The sequence below is a fragment of the Colius striatus genome, chromosome 1 (assembly GCF_028858725.1).
Source record: "Colius striatus isolate bColStr4 chromosome 1, bColStr4.1.hap1, whole genome shotgun sequence".
Lineage (NCBI taxonomy): Eukaryota > Metazoa > Chordata > Aves > Coliiformes > Coliidae > Colius > Colius striatus.
In genome coordinates, this window is record NC_084759.1 from 51,460,951 (window position 1) to 51,483,453 (window position 22,503).

Genomic DNA, 22,503 nt, shown 5'->3' on the forward strand with positions numbered 1-22,503 from the left:
AAGGACCTGTAGCTCTTAGGATGTGTGATCTAAAGGTTTGCAGCAATCATGTACTTCAGGATACATCTCGGTCTGATCCCAGTTCCATCACTCTTATAATGGATGATCAGAAATGGTGGTTTTGTGCTTAGGAAAAGATTCCTTTGTTCTAGCAGGTTGAATACAATAATAAGCAATTCTTAATTAAATATTTCTCTTCTTCCTTCTCTTCTGAAATCACAAACATGAACTTCTATTCCTTACATCCCATTTGATTTTAAATATAATTTGTATAGAAATACTTGAACTCTACTTTTTGGACAGGAAGCTCTAGAATTGGACTACGGAATTGTCCACAGATACTTTAACTTCATGGTGGAAGAATTTGGAAGGACTGCTACTCTTAGTGGAGTTTGCATTTCTCTTGGAGTTGGTCAAGACATGACAATATATTAAAGATGAAACTCTGACTTGCCCACATATGTAAGCATTTTATTATTATTGTCCTAGCCCTGTGTGAAACTCTTGAGATAATTAAGTTATGAGCAAAATCATGCTGTGAACCTTTGTTAATTTTTCCATCATTTTGTAGATGGATTATATAGAGACCCCAAAAGAGACCTAAAGGATTTCAGTGCCTCAGTTTCTCGGTGGATCATGCTTGCACAGGACACACATGATCAGCTTACTGAGTTGGGAGATGATTTAGCCAACACACAAGTGCTAAAGACAGGGATTCATTTCAACAATCTCTCCAATTATGAACCATTTACATGGGATCACAGGAATATACCTGACTCCCTCATATAAAGCAAACCATTTCACACCTCATCTTGAACACTATATAGGAAAAAGTAGAAGTTTCCCCTTTTTAAACATCAGCAAAGATGTTAATGTATTTGTAAAGCTTGTAAGAAATTGAAAGCAATCCTCTTCTCCTTCACAGACTCTGGATTGTTCAACCACAGAGGCATTTTAAAAGAGTATCTACTTCCTGAACCAGTTGGTTAGAAATTGACTGGTTCCTCACAGCAGTTTTCCACCAAGGTCTTCATGCTCCACATGATCCCAAATGAGACCAGTTCCTTTGGGTTCATAAGAAGTATAGGAAGTTGTGTCCCCTGTTGTGGTCTCTGAGGTGACACTGAGTTATTATCCAGTTTGCTCATATTTGACAGATTATATTATACGCCAAGGAATGACAGGATCTGGACCTAAGTATGACTTTATGGGACATTCAATATTACTTTGGAAAAACATTCCTACTTTATTACCAGACAACATACAACAGATACTTCAGTAGGAAATCTCCTATAAATACAAGTAGAGAAACTACATATCAATGCATTTGATCCTTCTAAAGATAACCAGTTATTTAATCAGTTTGTCTGGCTTTTTATATCAGAAAAAATATTTATGTTTGTGTATCTGACAAAGCCAAGACTTTTTATTATAAAAACAGGTCAAATATATAATAAAGCACTCTTTGCAAATGCATTGTTACAAGAGAGAACAATTTTATGGCTTTTACCCAAAGTTGTCTCCTGAACTATTTGTATTTGCAAGTTCACTAGTGCCAAATCTGTCTTCTACATTAAATAATATTCACTGTAGAGTTTCTGAAGGAGGAAGTTTTCAGTAATGAAGCCCTAAAGAAACTTGCCTTTTTATTTTTTGGCATGCATGCAAAAACATACATTTAGATAAAGCTGAAGCTGTCAGAATATGTTACAACATGCAGTAATGTAACATGTCCTGCAGCTACTAGGCTCAATCAAAGCTCAGAAAGGCATTTTTCTGATGTGCTGCATTTCATGTATACTGAAATGAAGATGTCCTACTCAGTCAGGGAGACAGCATGATATAATTAATGACTCCTCTACAGTGGTTTCCCCAGTTATGTCATTCAGTGTGATCTGACTGATTTATAATACATGATTTACATAAGGAATAGTCATTTCTAAACTTCGAAGTCCATGCAAATTTCTCTGCTGTGATTAGCATAGAGTCAATTGAAATATATTTTAAAAGACAAACAAAAAAAAAATCCAAGCTGTCCACAAATGTTGCAGAAAAACTGTTAACATTCACAAGCTGAGGAACAGCTCTCCTCTGCAGATGCAGGCTTTCAATGCTTCTGGATTAAATGAATATCTTCCCTTTGATGGTCTGCAGAAAAGCATTATTAGATGTGAGAGATCCTGAATATTTCATTTTTAAGATGGGAATAAGAAATGGGCTTTGAAAATACATTTCACAGAATTTGCCAGCAGCAAGGTGGTTGAAAATCAACTTTCTGTGATAATCTCCAGATTTCATGTCTTCCTAGTTTTCTGAAATACACACACTCTAAGCTGAATATGTTTATGTTTGTTTGTTTACCAAGATTTCAGAATGTTAGAGTAAAACTTGATTATTTTTTGCATGAAATATACTTCAGCTCTTGTTGAAGGAGAATGTGACTGTATTACCTGAAAATAAAGTTGCAGGAAAAAATAGCTGAAGCTGAGAACCGAAACTTGTGTTCTCACTGAAGGCTAGATTCTCAAAGGCATTTAATTACTGTAACACAGCATTTAACTTTTAGCCTTCCAGAGTAGTTGAGTTACTTTAATGTTTCCCTGTGCCACAAGTGAGAAGGGTTGGTTACCTGAAGGTACATGAGTATTGCTAAGTGACAGGGGAGTATGGAGAAAGCTTGAGAACAGGACTCATTGCGTGATCAGGTCACAGCTTAACTGTTAGTCATCCTCCTGGATGTGTTTTGAAGCTCTCTATCTGGCTGCCTTCTCATAGTGCCTGTGCACTCTTTTAGGAGAGAGATCGTTTCCAGAAAGCTGTATTAAGGTGTTTGTTTTGGTTCTCTCCCTTGTTTTCAATGCTAACTTGAGCATAGCCTAAGCACTATTAAACATAACCTCCTGTCTCACTTCAAAACATGCAACGTTTCATTTGGCTTTCTTTTAATCCCATTGCCTCCTATTATTCCAAACATTTTGAGCTGAAAAAAAAAACCCACAGAAAATAATTATTACGTTTTTTAGTCTTTCAGGCACCATATGGGACTCGGAGGAAATGTAATGCCAAATGCCATGTATTATTAAGGGACATGGCCAGCTTGGAGCAGAAGATGCTATCAATAAGCAATGTGAATATAAGCCAGTCCCTGCCATTTGGCCTTAGAGATAGCAATTGATCTGTGCTTGTATTTCATTACACCAGCATAGCGTCTTCTGAAGCAGAGGTCTGCAACATGCAGCTTAATCAGCAAGGAGCTGCTTGTGTAGGTCTTTGTCAGAGGCCGATATAATTATGTCACAGGCTGATATAGATCTGTCAGAGGCCCCTGTTTCTCCATCTGCTTGGAGTCACAGCTTGGCCTTTTATCTTTTAAAACTATACTGCTACTCTCAAAAGCAGGAAACCTTCCTTTCTTGTAAAATCCTGCTGATGATGCCACCGTTTTGTACATGGGATATCAAAATAGACAAGGTATGATATACCTGGGTCCTGCTCATTCTTTCTCAGTAGTAAGAATTTATCGTGACTACTTCACAATGGATTGTGTCTGGGAGTACTCTGGTTAAAGTTTTGATGCAACAAGAATCCAGGATTCACTGCTCCAGTGCAAACAAATATTCTAACTGACCTTTCAGGTCTTGTCCCAGCAGATCAGAGATATGATCTAGACCACTGACAGAGAAATTCATGATAGCTAATTACCTCTCAGACTACATTTGTGATAAAGTAAGGCTTATATAAATATATATGAAATTTGATTTGTATTAATATAATATAAAAACAGGGACTGTGTCTCTCCTCTAGCTATTCTTTTCAAGAATGAAATGTCCAGGGAATTTTTGTGCAAGGTCAAGATCCTACAGGTATATGTGCTGTCAGCATAAGTACCAGAGTGGGCTTTGGAAGGTATGGATGAGAGAATGTGTGGATTCCAGATGAATATAGGAGTCAAACAACGGCTGCCATCTTTGCATTGACAAGACTTCTGGGACTGTTAAGACCCATAATTTCAAGTATGAAAGACTTTTCTGATGAAACTTGCAGTGCCCACAGATGGAAATATCTCTAATTTTGAGCAGCAATTTCAAATTAAGTTTGAAGATTTTATTGTTGACCATAGGTATATTTATTGTGATTACATTCCACTTTTGTTGCTAATCTTTTTGTAAAAATGGAACTGTTCTAGGTTTGGAGTTATAAAGCAAAAACAGTTACAATCTGAAAAGTAGTTCTGATTGGTGGAAAGAATGAAGTTCCACTTCCCTTGTATTCTGCTGTTTAATAAGGTGAAGTTCCCTCTGGTGTTTTTTTAACCTGTGGATCATCCATAGCATCATTCCTCCACATGGATTCTTTGATACCTGTGAGGAACTGGCCTCATGCTTCAGCCTTTTCCTCAATAAAGACGGTAATACAGCTTCCCTCTCTTTCTTCTCTCAGTTGTCTATTTTCAAAATCTTACTGTACTGACACTTGAAGTCCTCAGTCAAATTTGATTGAAATTGGGTGACACTTTAAAAGCTATTGGAAAAGGATGAATAAAGATATCTTAACACACACCATCAGTGATGTGCTAGTAAAATGCATTTCCCTAGGAAACCAAGGCCAAAATCACTTCTGAGCATACTGAGAAGCATTTGCTATAACTCTTAACAGACACATTTACGTGTAAAAATGTCCAGTGTAAAGAGTATGTTCTGCATAGTTTTCTAAAACATTGATTTAACAGCAAAAAGGGAAAAAGATGTTCCAGAGCAGAAGAAAAGAGTTCCATTTTAGTACAATCCTGATAATATAAACCACATCAGTCAGTTTAGCATGTACTGTTATAGCGCAAAGACAGATTCATACTTTCAGCACAAATCACCATGAGTATAGAAAAAGTTGAATCCCTTCAAATTTATATTAGAAGTGTTACATTTATTCATAAACCAACAGAATGACTGAAAGGAGTGTCACTGCTTTGCACTCTCCTCTCCAGGAATTTTGAAGTCACACAGGATCCTGTAGACCTTTGTTATTGTTCTGGATTGTCGCTCCAGCACAAGAAACTTACATTCCACTGCACCTTGGCAAGATGCTACTGCAAGTAGTACCAGTGTATACTTTTAATGCAATGTACAATTTCTGGCCTGAAAATGCACATTATAGTAATATATATGATTTTAAAAGTCTGAGATGAAGCAATTAAATATGGAAAAAAGAGGGTGAGGGAAATAATATTACCCAAACTGCTTCACACGGCTGTCAGATGTGACCAACTTGTGCAGTTTAAATTTGGATATGGAGAATTCAGTGGATGTCCTCCAGAAGGTTATTTATCTTATGTTTCAAGAGGTGAGATAAAGAAAAGACACAAAAAATACCTATTTCTCTCTATAGAACATGGAAGGCACATTGCTGAATAGATGCCTAACGTTTTGATGACAAAAAAAAACAAGGTGAAGGATCATTAGAAATAATGGAGAAGCCTTATACAAAAACCTTCCTCTAATCTCCATGCTCCCTTTCCAGGAAACTCTCACCTTTCTAATGCAGATTGTAACACATACCACTAAAAATTTATGTCTGCATACTACTTCCCTGTATCAGCCATGCCCAGTGTTAATTACTTTGACTGGAAATCTTAAATTCATTTGATTTTGTTCCATTGACTCTGGTGGCTGTTTTAAGTTTACCATGTGCAGCCAACTTGTGCCATGCTGATATGTAAATGGAAATGCATTAGACTGTTGTCTGTAATGCTTTTTCTCACTCAAGATGTGGAATGTATAAAACCCTGTCTGATCTCTTTACAAAATTACTGGGCTTTAATAAAGAGGAAAATCTGATCCAGTGGTGATGTGACTGACAGTTCTAGCTTGAGTAGGAAAACCATGGGGTCTCCTCAGGATCCTCTGTGCTAGGATCAGTCAGTTCATGTCCAACTGATTCCCTGGATGTTTTTCCTTCTATTTGTAATAGACTGTGTAACGGGGCTGGGAAGGCAAGTTCTGCCATCGGTAGCAGAGTGTTGATTTTTGCATTCCTCAAAATTGCTGCTGCCTGTGCCAAATGAAGATAATTGGCAGAAATCGATTAGTATCATAGGACGGTGTGTTATTAAGAGTTGAGCTCTTTTCACAGACCCTTTCTTCACTTACTGCTTGAGAGGTATAATCTCAGCAATCCCGAAATTCACAGAGCAGGAGATTGATTTCCTCCTTTTTCTTTTTCTTTCCCCCCCTTAAACTCTGCAGGTCAGTCCCACCCCAGGGTGCATCCGGGCGTTAATGAAGATGTTGTACTGCCCTTACTGCAGAGGACTTCCCACTGTGAAACCTTGCAACAACTATTGCCTCAATGTAATGAAGGGCTGCCTAGCAAATCAGGCTGATTTGGATACTGAGTGGAATCTGTTCATAGGTAAGAAGAGTTTAAATATTAGTGGAAGGAAATGCTGGTAATAACAAACATCTGCAGAGTTTTGTGAGGTTAGAGGACACTGTTGGTCAATATTTGCAATGAAGCAACTGCAGATGCACCTCACTTTTAAGTGACCTTCCTGGCTTGCATCAGGAAACGACTCTTCCCAATCCAAGCTAGTCACATTTTCTATTTCATAATTCAATGAATGGTGTGATGTTACAGCTTCTGAGATGAATTATTACATGGTATGTGAAATGTTGAGAAATTTTTGGTTAAGGATTTGATAACAAGCTTAACATCTCAGTAGTGTATATTGCAGCTGAAAACTAGGCTCTTGCAAGTTGAGAAGACAATAACATCGTGCAACATCTAGTCAACATAAATCACAACAACTGCTGTTCTGGTAGCACTGGTAGAATATAGTTTAAAAAAACCCTTAAAAAGTTACATATATAAGAAAAGATTAATTCCTTGTTCTTCAATAAAATATGTTAATATCTCCCTTTCAGTGTGCTGAATAGGAAGTAGCAAACATGCAATCAAAACTTAAGAATGGAGCATAGAATATATGTTTAAAGAAAGCTGCTATTAGCTTTATTCACATAATTCTTTACTCAAGTAAAGAAGAAACAGAAAAGTAATCTTTAAACAGCCGTTCAGATATCCTATAGCAGAAAAATAACCAAAAACCAACAAAAATAGCCTCAAAGAGTAACATTTAACAAGAAATAAGAGCTTCAAGTTGTTTTTGATGATATATAGAATAGGATGATGAATTAGACAAAGCTAATGATAATATAAAAAGAACAGAAACAGATAGTTACATCAGTCACTAAGGAGCATCACAGAATATAAAAGCATCTGGAAAACATGGGATAAATTTCTCTATATTGAAACCAAAGAAAGGAAATGTTATTTTCTTCTTTTAGAAAGACAAAATATGAACCAACTCATTTTTGCTTAATTCCAAACCCCACTGACCAATGTGACTTTGAAAATTTGACTCTGACTCATTCATGAATTTTCACTTTAGTCAGCACAGAGGTGGTAGAAAATGGATGCAGAGAAGAAAACAGGATGAAAAATGAATCAGAGTATGCAAAGTGAAAAACAGCATTGAGTGTGCTATAAAAATAGCATAAGCCAAAAATGCAAATGACAATAATGAACAAATGATGCAACTAAACATGCCTTTTCAGTCCTTTGTCTGGTTAAAAGAGCCCTGTATGGAGGGATATCTGTGGGATTTACTGGTGTGAAAATAACTGCCAGTTAGTCATCAGAAAGCTCAATAGGGGCTGATAGGAAAACAATGCCAAACTGTTAAAAACTGTGCTTAAGGTACCTTCCCTTTGTCATTAAAAAGTAAAAGCAAGACCAATTGTCATGAATTCTGATCAAAGAAAATAATATAGGCTTTTAGAAAAAATGTATTTTTGCTAAACTAAACAACACAGCTTTTATTTAAGCATGTATCTGCTCAAATCAAAAGCTGGAAGGTAAAATTTCAGATCATAAGAGAAGATTTTCTGGTGCTTTAAATTCAGTAAGAGTGCTGGACAGGATGAAGTATGTGTTGGAAAATGTGGAAATGCTTACAGATTCAGACTTTCAGAGTCTTTGATGCAAAGCCATTATCTTCATCAATGTCTTTCAGATTTTCATTATTTTTGCTCTCAGAAAAGAAAAACTGCATGAAAATTTGTACGGTCTGTTAAAACATAGTGTCAATTTATTAAATACTATGTATTACACTGTGCATTTCCTTAAAGGAGAGCAGGATGCTATGCAACTATGCCCTCAGGTCACTGATGACAAGGTAGTATAAAGTACAAATATGTGAAGACTTATTTCCTTTTCTTCTACCTGTACAACTTCCCCTCTACAACTGAGTGGGGAAAGGAATAAAGAAGGACAAAGAGAGATTTTCCTGTGTTTTGAAAAGGTGTTCCATTTTATCCTTTTTTTGAGGCCTCTGACAGCTTTGCTAAAGATGAGTGTCCTTAGTCCTTCCTTTATGAGAGATTGAAATGCGGCAAGTTCTCTCTGACTCTGACAGCTGTCAGAGGCTTTCCAATAACACATGCAATTCCCACAATACTAAACACAACAAAACTTCTACTCAGTGAATTAAAACGAACGGCAGCACTTTACAGCACCGCTGAGCTATGAAAGATTGCAAATTATGCATGAACAGTTTTTATCCCTGTTCTGATACTGGGAACCATGCACTAGGAAAAAAAAAAAAGAAAGAAAAAAAGAAAAGATAATTTTGTGCACTAACAATCTCTGTGTAGGCAGGAATCCCAAATGTTAGTGCATATTCATACACAACAAGATAGTTTTGCTTAGCTCACAATCTGTGTATTGCAAGATCGTTTTGGCAAGAGTTGGTACTGGGAGAAAATTCTCAGATGTGTTTGTTAGTAACTAAGCAAATACTGTCATTTGGACTGCATGTTCTGGTATTGTTCTGTAGTTACCATAATTGTTCAGCAACAACCGAGATCGACAAGTAAGGAGGAGCAAAGGAAAGTAAATGGGTTCTCTGAACACAGGATGTGTTACATGTTCCACCTAGTTTATAAATATAAAAGTCAGGATTGAAATCACATTTATATAGCACTAATAAATCTTGCATCTGCTTTCAAAGCTAGGGAGTGAGACAGCTTCTCCTAAACATCTGGTGCTTTCCAAGATTTTATAGACTGTGAAAATTGGTAAGAGGTAAAACAGCTGTAGCAGCATGACACATGGTTTATTGTATTTTTCCTGTTTGTGTCACCTTAAGGTCTGTGTCCTTTTTGTGTAACATTTCATTATGAGCTTTTTTTTATTTTGTTGCCTTCATTATTGCACAATAAAAGCCAAATGTAGCGCATCTCATTCTAGCAGAATTCCTCTGAAACTCAAGATTTTTGCCTGATAAAGGAAGACAGTCTTTAAAAATCCTAATTATGAAACTATCATGAATAAATTCTTCTTCCATTTAAGAGATATTTAAAAGTAAAACAGCCACACTGACTTTGAAAATGTGTATTTTGACAAAGTTTGCTTCTGATGTTTTGCCTGTTAGTTACCCCTCATAATCTGCTTTGCACCAGTCTCAAGCAAAGTTAGCAAATGCAAGATAAAGAGAATGAGGAACTGTACTGCTGAGGAAGAAGATTGCCTCAGGGGAGGAGCCGACTGATTCTGTGGAGTGGGGAAAAGGAGATTTTCTCTGTCTCGTGGCCCAACAAATACAATCAAAATTCCATGCTTCCTTCCATGGAGCTATATCAATTAACAGTGATAAGGATCATGGATCCTACTGTTCATAGAAGAAAAGGAGAAAGCTATTCCCACTTGTAGAGATTCAAACATTATATGCCTTAGGGAATTACGTTCCGTTTTATTGATACTCCTCTTTCTCTAGCTGCATTGGATTTCAGTCCCTGTTTCTTATCCTGAGATTCCTTGACTTTCCCTAACATTAGCTTTCTATACAGTCGATCATTTATTTTCCTTTAATTGCTCTTTTTTTTTAAAGCAGGAATGTCAGTCAAGGAATGAACTCCACTTAGTGACCACCACAGTTTCCCTTGGGACTTTCATTCAGCTTCAGAATCAATACATGCAAAAAGATGATTTCTGTGAAAGCAAGTGTATGTCATTCTGACCACTGCCTTATCCACAGGTTCAGGATAGCAAAGTGGTTGTAATCCATTTGTTTTTTACACGATTTCTTTCACAGTTAACAGTGGGGTTAACTTTCCTGTGTCTTGAGACAGAATATAAATGATACTAAATCTGAATGTCAAGTCAGTTTGTGAGCCAAATATGATAGCCCTCCAGTAATTCAGAGCAATAGAAGAGCAAAAATCCCAGGTAGTTGCTTTACTTACAGCAATAACTGTATCTTGGCGCTTTTTTTTTTTTTTGTAGACACCTAAATTAGATAATAAATGCTTTGTTACTGTATTTAGTGACAAAGAGTACACTAGCTTAGTGCCTGTGTGGTAGTGTAGTCCATGGATTGCTTTACCGCAGTCCATGGAGGTTTGCCACTACATTGCTATTTATAACACCAGAAATTGCAAGTAGTTCCCCACCACCACCCCCACCTAGGAATTATTCAGTGGTAAATCAGACACATCTTATCCTTACTTCCATGTTTTAACAGGTAGGACATTGTGGAAAGCACTTCAGAAGTTTTGCAGTAACAGAGACATGCAAATTACTGTGATTCTGATGGCTTGGGAACACATTCCTGTCTGCAAAAAGGAGCCAAGGGGCTCCTCCACTAGTTCACGTCCACAGCCATCCTTCTGCTCAGTCTGGAAAGCAAGTGGCTTGCTAGCAGTGTATTCAATATTTGACAAGCTCAGAAGTGTAGCAAGGCATATCAGCATGTGGTGTATTCACACTGCAGTATTCAAAGCCAACAAAGCTGGCATTCAAGCTCAGAGACACCTCTTACTGCCACCACCCTGCCAGACATCAGCCACAGGAGACAATCATATCTGCAAGGTTTCAGCAAAAGCTTCTCCTTTCAGCCTTGATGTTATTTCACTTACTGTCATTGCAGAAGCTCTGCACTACTAACAAACTTTCTCATCATTGTACTTTAAGAATCCTTCTTTTTTTTCCCTATCAGTGTGACTCAGACATTTACCTCAGGTTACCTTACGTGACCTGCTGAGGTAGAGCATACCATACAATCTAGCTTATAGCAATTCAATCATTTTAAGTAAAATTCCCCATCAAAACCTTAACTACTTACTCCTAATGAAAGCTTTAGAGTGATGAAAATATGCAATCAGTTTTATTTACTACTTTCAAAAGCCCTCAGGATTCTGTTTTCTCTCTTCTGTGTGCAAGCACAGGGATAAACATTTTCCTTATAATGCTTGAAGAGACTACCTCGATTTGTCTTTTTTTAATGACTTATTACAATAACTGTGCTCTTCAAGACTCATTTTGCTTCATCGAAAACATCAGTCTATAATTGTAAACGTAACCCTTTACAATTGTTATGTTCCTGCATGTACGGCCACCATAAATAAATAAAACCATAGGTGTAGTAGGCAACTATATATTAGGTTCATGAAAACAGGGAACCTCTGTAGTTTATTGAGATAAAATTCAAAATAAATTGGGTCTTTTGCCTCTTCTTTCTCTGAAGTGTACAGCATCTGTCCCTTCTATTTACCCTTACACACAACAGACTAAAGGCTGGCAATCTGTTGCAACTCCCAGTAAGCAAAAGTTTGGCTTGATCATGGTAAGTAAGAGCTAAAACTAGGGATTTTGGCAATCTTGGTTACCTAGTGCTTGAATTTCGTCCCTCTTCCACCCTCCTCCTTAGTTATTATATGAAAGTACTCTGTGATATTTACAAGTTAGCCTCACATAAGGACTCGGACAAAAAATGTTATAGTATGCCCTCCATAGGAATAATTCAGAGGCACTGAAGAAAGTTCCTGCAGACCTGGGGTGCCATTGCTCCAAATTCAGTTTCTGGTAGAAATTCATTAATTTGGGGTTTCACATGCATCAAATGAGTACTTGAACGCAAGAACTAAAATTCCATAATGTGCATCTTGTGTTCATGTGAAAACTGATAGCATTCATTGGTAAGGCAGACTAAAAATCAAAACCTGTATATAACGCCTCATTTACAATTTGTGTCAACTTAGCAAATATTTAGTTGTTTAGACTAAAATCATCCTTTCTTGCATTCTTCCTGAAAAAAGTTCATCATGACACCTCTAGTAAAACCACCCATCAGAATAAGAACAGGGAAAATTACCTTGATCTAATGGTTCTCATATTTTCTGCCATGTTTCTTAGAGAAACTCTTGTGCCTCCAGAGTTTGGATAAGTTTATTTAACCTTCTTATCTCTATATGGTAGCCATTATTATACACCAACATCTGTTCCCTTAGTTGAAGTGACAGGATTTGTTGGGTGGCTCTAAGGGTTGTGGAGTCTCTTCTTGGATATATATGACAAGAATGGAATCTGTAGTTTAGAATTATTTTCTCCCATTTTAGCTCATGATTCCCAAAAGCAATGGAAAGTAAGTTGTGTAATTCAACTGCAAATCTGTTGCACAAAAGTTGACAACAATCAGATTTATGGATGTAAATCTAATGTTGCTTATGAAAAAGTTCTTTAGTGTGCTTCAGGCCCACCAGTCACCACAATGGGTAGCCTATACAAAGGAATTTTAAGTACTATTTGAAGTACTGTAAGCAGATCTAACATCATAATTTAACTCAACTTGATGATGTCTAATTAGAAAATTGCCATATTATAATATTTAGATTCTCTAATAAGCAGAAGCCTCCATGATCCCACATTTTCCCCTGTGTTCCAGAAATAGTAGAATCACTGCTTACAAGACCTGATGGCTTAGTCAGAGTATATAAGAGCATCCCTGAAATAAAGGGAAGAATTTCTTCACGATGAGGGTGACGGAGCACTGGAACCTGTTGCCCAGATGAATTGAGTCTCCTTCTCTGGGGACATTCAAAACCCACCTGGACTAGTTCCTATGTGACCTACTCTAGGTGGCCTGCTCTGGCAGGGGGGTTGGACTAGATGATCTTTTGAGGTTCCTTCCAACCCTTAAGATTCTATGATTCTGTGATCACCACTCAGTGAGGTAAATACTGTGTTACGAGGGCAGCTGTATTACCTCTTTCCCTACTGTTTCTCTTCCCTCATAAGTATTAAGGATACACAACCTGGGCATGTAATTCCTCAGATGGTAATGAATTCAGACTGTCAGTAGCATGCAAATAGCACCAGCACTTGCCTGCTGCTTAAACTCTACTTACCCTGCTAAATCTCTGTGCTTTCCTCTGGGGCAATGCAGTTTCTTGCAAGCAGCTCACAGCATCCATTGCCCTGCAGGATGTGTCACTGAAAAAGGAGGTTCCCTTCTAAGAGACTATAGCGATCTTCTGCTCCAGTTACTGTCTCAGGAGGGCTGGAACTCACCTGGCCTGACACCATTGGCAGCTTGTTCCTTGGAGGATGCATCCTGGAAGGATGCTAATGGCCTCACTCCGGGTGACTCTTGAAAACTTCAGCTCCTAAAATGGAACTGTGGCTTTCTGAAGACGCAGATCCTGAGCTTTAGCATGACTTGTGCAAATGAAGTATGGTAATTAATGAATGGTGATAACTATGTCAGTTTCCTTAAGGATAAAGAGATGTGACACTCATCACCCATCATCATGTTATGTGCAAGTTACAAATACAGAATCAAATTCAGCAGTTCTAGAATTCTGCCTTTGCCAATCCTCTTGAACTGTATGGTTTCTGCATTCCTGGGAAAAAGCTTCTCAAAACTTGAAGTGATATGAGGGTCACATACTCAGCACTTTCACCAGGCACAACAGAGCCCTAAGTTGACTGTAGCATTTAGATGTTACAGCATCTTCTGAAAATAACAAGGCTGATCAGCATTGTCAAAAAAGCTTAAAAGATTTTATAGTGAAAGCATGGGACCTAAATGATGACTTTTTAGATCCATTTTCATTCCTCATCTCCAACTCCTTCACATCATTTTACATCAAAGTGAAATGACTGGCTAGTAGGCATAAGCAGTTTGGAAGTTGCATAGAATAGCAAATTTTTCTGTGTTTGCATTCAGGGGAAGTGCTGGGGAAGCAGTTTTGTTACTGCCCTCCAAAATGCTATGAAAGAACACAGGGATGTTACATGAGACATCTCTAGAAACAGAAGAATATGTTAATACTGTGTGAATCAAGCATTATTATTTTATACTTTTCTACATCCACAGCTATAATGTCTTAAGGGACTTCTTGCTTAGAAGTGCACTAAAGAGTACTACTCTTTCTGTCCTAGATTACTTTGAATATTTACACCTCAAAAGATCTTTGAATTAGGTACACTTATGTGGGGGTGAATCTCTCTTTACCTGTAGGGGCATCCTTCATTCACTTCAGTGTGCTGATCTCCCACTTTCACAGTCCTGAAACCAGCTGGAAAATACCATGTCTCTTACTTGGTCTAGTTTCCCTTTTGGCTTGGGGCTCTAAGGCACCTGGTCTCTCTGGTACATGAAATAAGGGCATGAATGGAGAATGCACTCAGACTCCAGAACTTACCCATGCTTTTACAGTTCAGTTACCTGAAAGAGTTACTTCAATGCAGTTGTTTTTTTCAAGGAGTATAAATCCAAATTAAGAACATGTGACGCTTTTCATTTTCTGAAGTAGAAATAAAAATAAGACTGGTTAACTTCTAATGTGCACTATTTTGAACATAGAGATTTCTTTCAAATGTAGTGAGCAGGAGAAGCTAAGTATCAATTTCTTTGGTTTCAACTTGCTAGTTTGGCTGTACTTAATTGATGTAATGCTGTATTAAACTAGGAAGCACATAAATTATGTTATCTCTATAAACATATTTTCAGTTACATCATCATTTGACTTGGACAATATTGATAAACTTCAGATGATCTGAATTTTATGTTTTGCAGGCATTCCTATTTTTAAGGAAAAACATAATGATGCAATAATTTGAATTTTGTCCAGCGGAATATTGAAAGCTCTATTTCAACTTTTGTCTGTCTATTTTTCTGCATTTTATTTGCCTTGTATTCAGCTGTATTTAAGACCATATATCTGAGAAAAGTATTTTATTGCACTGAAACACCATTTTATACTTTTAAAATATTTTATCTTAGAATTTGCATCTATTTTAGAAAACTGCATCAAGTAAAAATCAGTTTTCATATTAGAAACAAATGTCACATTATGTTCTCTGTTATTCAGGTAAATGTATGAGAGATGCATTCAACTCGGCAAGTTTATTCTACAGCAAGAAACCTCCAAACTTTACTATTATCAAAACACTTGGTTATATCTGAAAATACTCTGCTGGGGTTGTTATATGATACCGATCAAAGGCGATAGTTGCAAATCAATTACCACAATGATGTCAAAGCAAAATTGACATTGATTTGCTGTATATTAAAATTTTGAGCCATTACCTGGTAAAGGCTAATCTGTTTATGATAATGTCTTAGGTAGTATATTATCTTCTTATAATCCTGTCCTATGACCTTAAAAGGAAAATGCACACTTTTTTTTTTTTTAAATACAGAAACAAAGTAGTGTTGACAACCAGCCTTAATTTATCCTTACCAATAAATCCTAATTCTACAGAGGAACAATACACACCCCCAAGAAAAAGAGACTTGGGGTTGTAAATTGTCTGCCAAAATCATTTAACAAAGTATTATGGGGTTTCTCAGTACCATTTCCTTATGCTTTTTTAGTCCTTGAATTTCAGATCAAGTCTCATTTTCATGTTTCTTAAAGAATAAAAATTCAACCCAAGACTCGGTAAAAGAATTACAATGTGTAGACAATCTCTGTCTAAATTACTAAATTTTATTTACTTTTTAACTGTTAAAGTAGGTCTTTTTGAGACATACATAAATTACTTTGTATTGCCAAAAACTCCAAACCTCATCAGCAATATGGCAAAACTTACTCAGTTACATAATTTTGCATGGCTATTATATTAATTGCATATGTTTCTTAATTTAAACAAAAAGAGGGTTTTTTTTTTTTTTCTAATGAAGCCACATAGATATACAAGGGCACAAATTATACTCAAGCAACATTATAATTTCTGAAAGACTTTTTGAGGATAAGCTGATAGAAAAGTGAAGAGTGGTTGACTGAGCTATAGAGTTCTTACGTCTTGGCAGAGACTGTGATAAAGATCCCTACACAGTACCCCATATAAGTGTCAGATTTAGTGGGGGCAAAACTTAAAACCATTAGAAGGTTCAGAATTTTAGTAAAACAAAAGATTCAGTAAATAATTATTTCTTTCTGGTAGGGGTCCTATGGATTCTCTTCTTGCAACATGTCAACCCTCCATTTCTACCAATAATTTCTGAATCTGAAAAAAAAAATCTTTACAAGAAGAAACATAGATTTTTTTTCCTCCTTTCTATCTGCTTTACTAACAGAAAGTCTTACCATTTCTACAGATAAGAAAACCAGTTTGGCCCAGAGTGCTATTACAGAGCTGGTACAGTCAAAATTCATTGAGCATCTTTGCCACAGTAAAATCTAAAAGTGTTCTGATGCATTTGGGAGATTCCAATGTGTTTAGAAGGTAATATGAAGGTAATATGAAAAATTCAGTTCTTATATTTGTTATTGCTCTGTGTTATTCAGTGTCACCTACTCTGTAATATAGAATTCAACAACCCTTAATGTCATTTATATTTCAAGTTAACCTATGGGATTTTAAACTCCCATGACATGTATTTTTCATTTAAGCACCAGAAGCATAGACTGAACTTTCCATATCAGTAGGAACTCACCTTCATAATATCCCACTTCGATTTATAGCAGCAGTAAAGAGCCTTTTTATCTGTCTTTTAAAATCTTAAAATACAGATAACTCTGTAGGGAAAAAAAAATACCAGCCTGAAAAACAAAGAATGCTATTTTGGTTCCACTGAATATTTGTTGCAGACCTCAGAAGAGAACCCAATGTTTCAGCCAAACTTTACATCTCACTGTGATGTTGTGAAATGAGATGAAGGTCAGTCTTTGCTTTCAGCTCAACTGTAGGATGAGATGAAAACTATCACTAAACCAAATTATATAATGTAGAAAACAGATCATGTCCAAAAAAACAAGAAGTTATGCTTAGCATGAGCCAATAAAACAGAGAGCATTTATAAGTTACTAACTTGAATTTCATAAATGAAACGACACAGAAAGTCTTCCAATAGATTCCACTCTTCTGACATTTAGCTATACTTCAGCATCCTTACTTCAATACATTTGTTAAGGGAAGTTGATAAACAGAGTATAGACTGTCTCTTCTATAGGAGCACAACAGTGACAGTTCTGGCACACATAGCTACATTTTGTGATTTGTGTTTCATTTATACATTCAAAAGAAGGGTTTATGTATTTCTTATGACAAACTAAAAATGAATCCATGAATGTTTTCTTAGTTGAAATTTTGCTGATAGTGCTGGAAACATACTCAAAATTAGGTTCTCTTTGTACTGCACTTACTCTTTGGTTAGCTTTTCATACCAATTAGAAAATGAAATGGTTGTGTTTCCTTTCTACTTTATCCTGGGAGATTTTCTGTCAGGAAAACCTTTCTGTGGGAGGCATGAGAGATGAGGCATGAGAGGCTCTAAGCTATGCTGATGGCTAAAAACATATTTTAGTACTATGAAAATCCTCTATTGCATATATCAATGACTGACATTCTCATTTTCACACGTTGACTGCAGATAAATCACTTTTAGATTATTAGACAGTTTTGAGTCCTTTAATAATATTTAGTTTTACTGTCTTTTCCATATTTAGTTAATATATTCTTACAATATCATTCAATCTTTTATTGGTTTAAGTACATATTACATTTGGTTTGTTCAAATGCAACTGCCAAAAAATACATATAAAAGCCACTTGTCTGACTGATGCATATTTTGAAGAGTGTGTATTAATACTGAAAAAATTACAAACAAGCTAAACTATGGTAATCATACATTAGCACCTTTTAAAGAAGTCTCTGACATATCAGTTGTGGTCAAAATTTTCTATAAAAGTTTAATAAAAGCTTAACAATTATTCAGATTGGAATCAGGAGGGACAGTATGGCAGAACTTTAGCTGATGTACATTATTTCATAAAGGAAATATGGCAGTGAAAAATACATGAAGATCTAATTGTACTGATGTTGAATATAACTCTAAAATAATTCCCAAATTAATTCATTTTGTCAAGTTATTTGTTGATGGCAGATAAGGAAAGCAAATACTTCTTGCTCTTTCTACGAGAGCAGCTTCAAGCTCCCCAGTCCCCATTCAGTTCAGGAAGACAAAGTCTCTTGATTCTGAAATCTGACTAGTTTTCTCTTGCCTTAAAAAAACAATTGATAGTTTTCATATCTAATTATATAGGCCATGAAGCTGAAAGCAGAGCTGATGCACAAAGGCCAGTGGATGGGTAAGAGAAATCTTGTAAAACTTTGCAAGTTGGATTCACAATTGTTAGAAATCTAGCAATATTAAACTCAAATGTAAACCCAGATAGAGTTTACATAAAGATACTTGTGTTCACATCTGCGTTGTTGCTATTTTTGAATTAACTACAGGGCAGCACCTCTAGGCAGATACTTTTTACAGGGAAAGAAACCATCAAGTAAACATAACGTGCATTTTAAAACAGACTCAGAGTGAAACAACAGTTTGCAAATAGCTTTTTCCTAAGTTCATGACACTGAATTACAAATTTCTTGTTTTCCTCATTTTACGCTGATCTAGTTTGACACAAATGGTGATATAGACTACAAATTGTGTAAAGTTTTGTGACTTTATAATACCCTGTAAGTGGCAAGAACGCAGCCCTTTTCAGCTGATAGCAGTATATGTAGCTTCAGAGGCTATGTATTGTTCAGGAAAGATAGACTGACAAGGCACGGAGGTGGAGTTGCTCTCTATGTAAGGGATCAATTAATGTGTACCAAACTGTGCCTGGGTGGAGATGAGGAGAGGGTAGAATGCATATGGTTAAAAATTAATGGCCAGGGCAAGGCAGGTGATATTGTTGTAGGAGTTTGGTACAGGCCACCTGATCAGAAGGAGGATGTGGATGAGGCCTTCTATGAACAGCTGAGAGCTGCCTCACAATCACAGTCCCTGGTCCTCATGGGGGACTTCAACCACCCTGATATTTGCTGGGATAGCCACACAGCCAAGCACACGCAGTCCAGGAGGTTCCTACAGACTGTTGGCGACAACTTCCTGTCACAGATGATCGAGGAACCAACAAGGAGGGGTGTGCTGCTGGACATGGTACTGACAAATAAGGAGGGCCTGGTTGGGGATGTGAAGGTTGGAGGCAACCTCAGCTGCAGTGACCATGAGATGGTAGAGTTCAAGATCCTGTGTGGAAGAGGCAGAACACAAAGCAGGATCATGACCCTAGATTTCAGGTGAGCTGACTTTGGCCTCTTCAAAGATCTACTTGGATGGATCTCATGGGATATGATTCTAGAAGACAGAAGTGGCAATGAGAGCTGGTCAATCTTCAAGCACCACTTCCTCCAAGCCCAGGATCAGTGTGTCCCAATGTGCAAGAAAGGAGGAAAAGGAGGTAGAAGGTCTCCATGGATGAGCAAGGATCTGCTGGGACAACTCAGGCAGAAAGCAGCCATCTATGAGAGGTGGAAACGGGGGCTGGCTTCTTGGGAAGCTTCTTGGGAATGTTGTCAGGGCATGTAGAGGTGTAACTAGGAAGGCTAGAGCCTTTCTAGAATTAAATTTAGCCAGGGATGTTAAGGAGAGTAATAAGGCATTTTTCAAGTACATCAGCAGCAGAAGGATGGCGAGGGGGGATGTGGGCCTGCTGCTAAATGCTGAGGGTGCCCTGGTGACCAAGGATGCAGAGAAGGCCAAAGTACTGAATGCCTTCTTTGCTTCAGTCTTTATGACCCAGGCCAATGTTTGGGAAGCCCAGTCCACCAAGGATTACAGGATGGCCAGGACAGCAGAGGACTTGCCCTGGATGGAAGAGGAAGAGGTTAAAGACTTGTTGGCCAAGCTTAAGGCTCATAAGTCAATGGGTCCTGATGAGATGCATCCTAGAGTGCTGAGGGAGCTGGCTGATGTGATTGATAAGCCACGCTCTGTCATTTTTGAACATTCATGGGGGACAGGTGAGGTACCTGAGGACTGGAGAAAGGCCAATGTCATGCCAGTCTTCAAAAAGGGCAAGAAGGACGACCCAGGAAACTACAGGCCAGTCAGCCTCACCTCCATCCCTGGAAAAGTGATGGAAAAACTCATCCTGAATGTTATCACTGAACATATGAAGGATAAGATGGTTATCAGGGGGAGTCAATATGGACTCACCAAGGGAAAATTCTGTTTGACTGACCTGATATCCTTCTATGAGTGCATAACCGTCTGGCTAGATGAGGGGAAAGCAGTGGTTGTCATCTACCTTGACTTCAGCAAGGCTTTTGACACTGTCTCCCATAACATCCTCATCAGAAAGCTCAGGCAGTGTGGCTTGGATGAGTGGACAGTGAGGTGGATGGAGAGCTGACTGAATGACAGAGCCCAGAGGGTGGTGATCAGTGGCACAGAGTCGAGTTGGAGGCCTGTGGCGGGTGGAGTTCCTCAGGGATCAGTTCTGGGGCCAGTCTTTTACAACATCTTCATCGATGACCTGGATGAGGGGACAGAGCGTACTCTCAGCAAGTTGGCTGATGACACCAAACTGGGAGGACTGGCTGATTCCCCAGAAGGCTGTGCTGCCATTCAGTGGGGTCTCAACCAGCTTGAGAGTCGGGCAGAGAGGAACCTTATGAGGTTCAACAAGGACAAGTGCAGAGTTCTGCATCTGGGAAGGAACAACCCCATGCACCAGCACAGGCTGGGGGTCGACCTGCTGAAGAGCAGCTCTGCAGAGAGAGACCTGGGAGTCCTGGTTGATAATAAACTAACCATGAGCCAGCAATGTGCCCTCATGGCCAAGAAAGCCAATGGCATCCTGGGATGCATCAAGAAGAGTGTGGCCAGCAGGTCAAGGGAGGTTCTTCTCCCCCTCTACTCTGCCCTGGTGAGGCCTCATCTGGAGTCCTGTGTCCAATTCTGGGCTCCACAGCTCAAGAGGGACAGGGAAGTGCTAGAGAACGTCCAGTGCAGGGCCACCAAGATGATCAGGGGTCTGGAACATCTTTCATATGAGGAAAGGCTGCAGAACTGGGGCTGTTTAGTCTGGAGAAGAGGAGATTGAGGGGAGATCTTATTAACATTTATAAATATCTAAAGGATGGGTGTCAGGAGGTTGGGACATCCCTTTTTTCTATAGTAGCTAGAAACAGGACAAGGGGTAATGGGATGAAGCTGGAACACAAAAAGTTCCACTTAAATATAAGAAAAAACTATTTCACTGTTCAGGTGAGGGAGCCCTGGCACAGGCTGCCCAGAGGGGTTGTGGAGTCTCCTTCCTTGGAGGTCTTCAAGACCCGCCTGGACACGTTCCTATGCAACCTGATCTCGGATAACCTGCTTCTGCAGGGGGATTGGTCTTGATGATCTCTAAAGGTCCCTTCCAACCCCTACCATTCTATGATTCTATGATTCTATGATTCTATGATTCTATGATTCTATGATTCTATGATTCTATGATTGTTGTTGATGGAGTTTTTCCTAGTTGTGCTCACCACTTAGATTTTCAGTGTTCCATATCAATATGCAAAGCAGGAGGCTTGTACTATAGCTTAGTCAGTGGCATAGGAAACGTTTCTATTTTTCACAATCCTTCATTTATTTTTCTAAAAGCACTCTATTTTGTTGCAGCTTTCACCTCTGTGGGCTTTTGAAACAGTGTTTAAATTGAAGAACATTGCATTTGCTATGGATTAAAATAATAAACATTTATGAAGGATAAGGTCTCTTTTCATTTTCAACTTGGTCACAAAACCTATATATTATCAGAATGTTTTTTTGATCAAATTTTTGAATGTTTGTTCATAAATCTACATGAACTTTGAGATTATCTTACACATATGTGCCAAGCCATTGTAAAAAGAGATGAGAAATGCTCAGATCTGTGATTTATTGTGTTTCAGAAGGAGATTTTTTTAAGGAGAGGAGAGTAAATTTTCTGAAATTTTTCTCTCCAGTTCAGAGCAGAGCTCAGGGTATACAGCAAGACCTTCAAGCATAGAAGTATTATTCCAAGCACTGAAGATCCTTAATGTAAACATGAAAAAGAATAATTCTCTTTTCCTGTAGACCAAATTGTTTTTCAGTACTAATAAAAATATACTCTCAAAACTAAAATATAAAAAATGGTATTTAGTCAGTAGTTACTGGATGTGCACTCTCTGCTTTTCATTGCTTTTTATTGGAGTTCTATTGAAATTAATAGAATAAATAGCTATTATATTTCCATAGTACTCCTTGCAGAAAAGCTGGAATTCAAGGCAAATGAGTTAGTTAAGAAATACCATCATTTTCAACAGAAATTGGATAGCTATTGAATTTCCTTCATTTCAGTCTGCATTCCA

At 37.8% G+C, this 22,503-nt stretch overlaps 1 protein-coding gene across 1 annotated transcript in view; it reads left to right on the forward strand.

The window, feature by feature from the left end:
* GPC6 (glypican 6) overlaps window positions 1-22,503 on the forward strand; it is a 526,929-nt gene that overhangs the window by 314,091 nt on the left and 190,335 nt on the right. Inside the window, exon 3 of the mRNA XM_062020522.1 lies at window positions 6,240-6,405. Within this exon, the coding sequence (XP_061876506.1) occupies window positions 6,240-6,405 (166 nt within the window). The remainder of the gene's footprint in view (window positions 1-6,239; window positions 6,406-22,503) is intronic.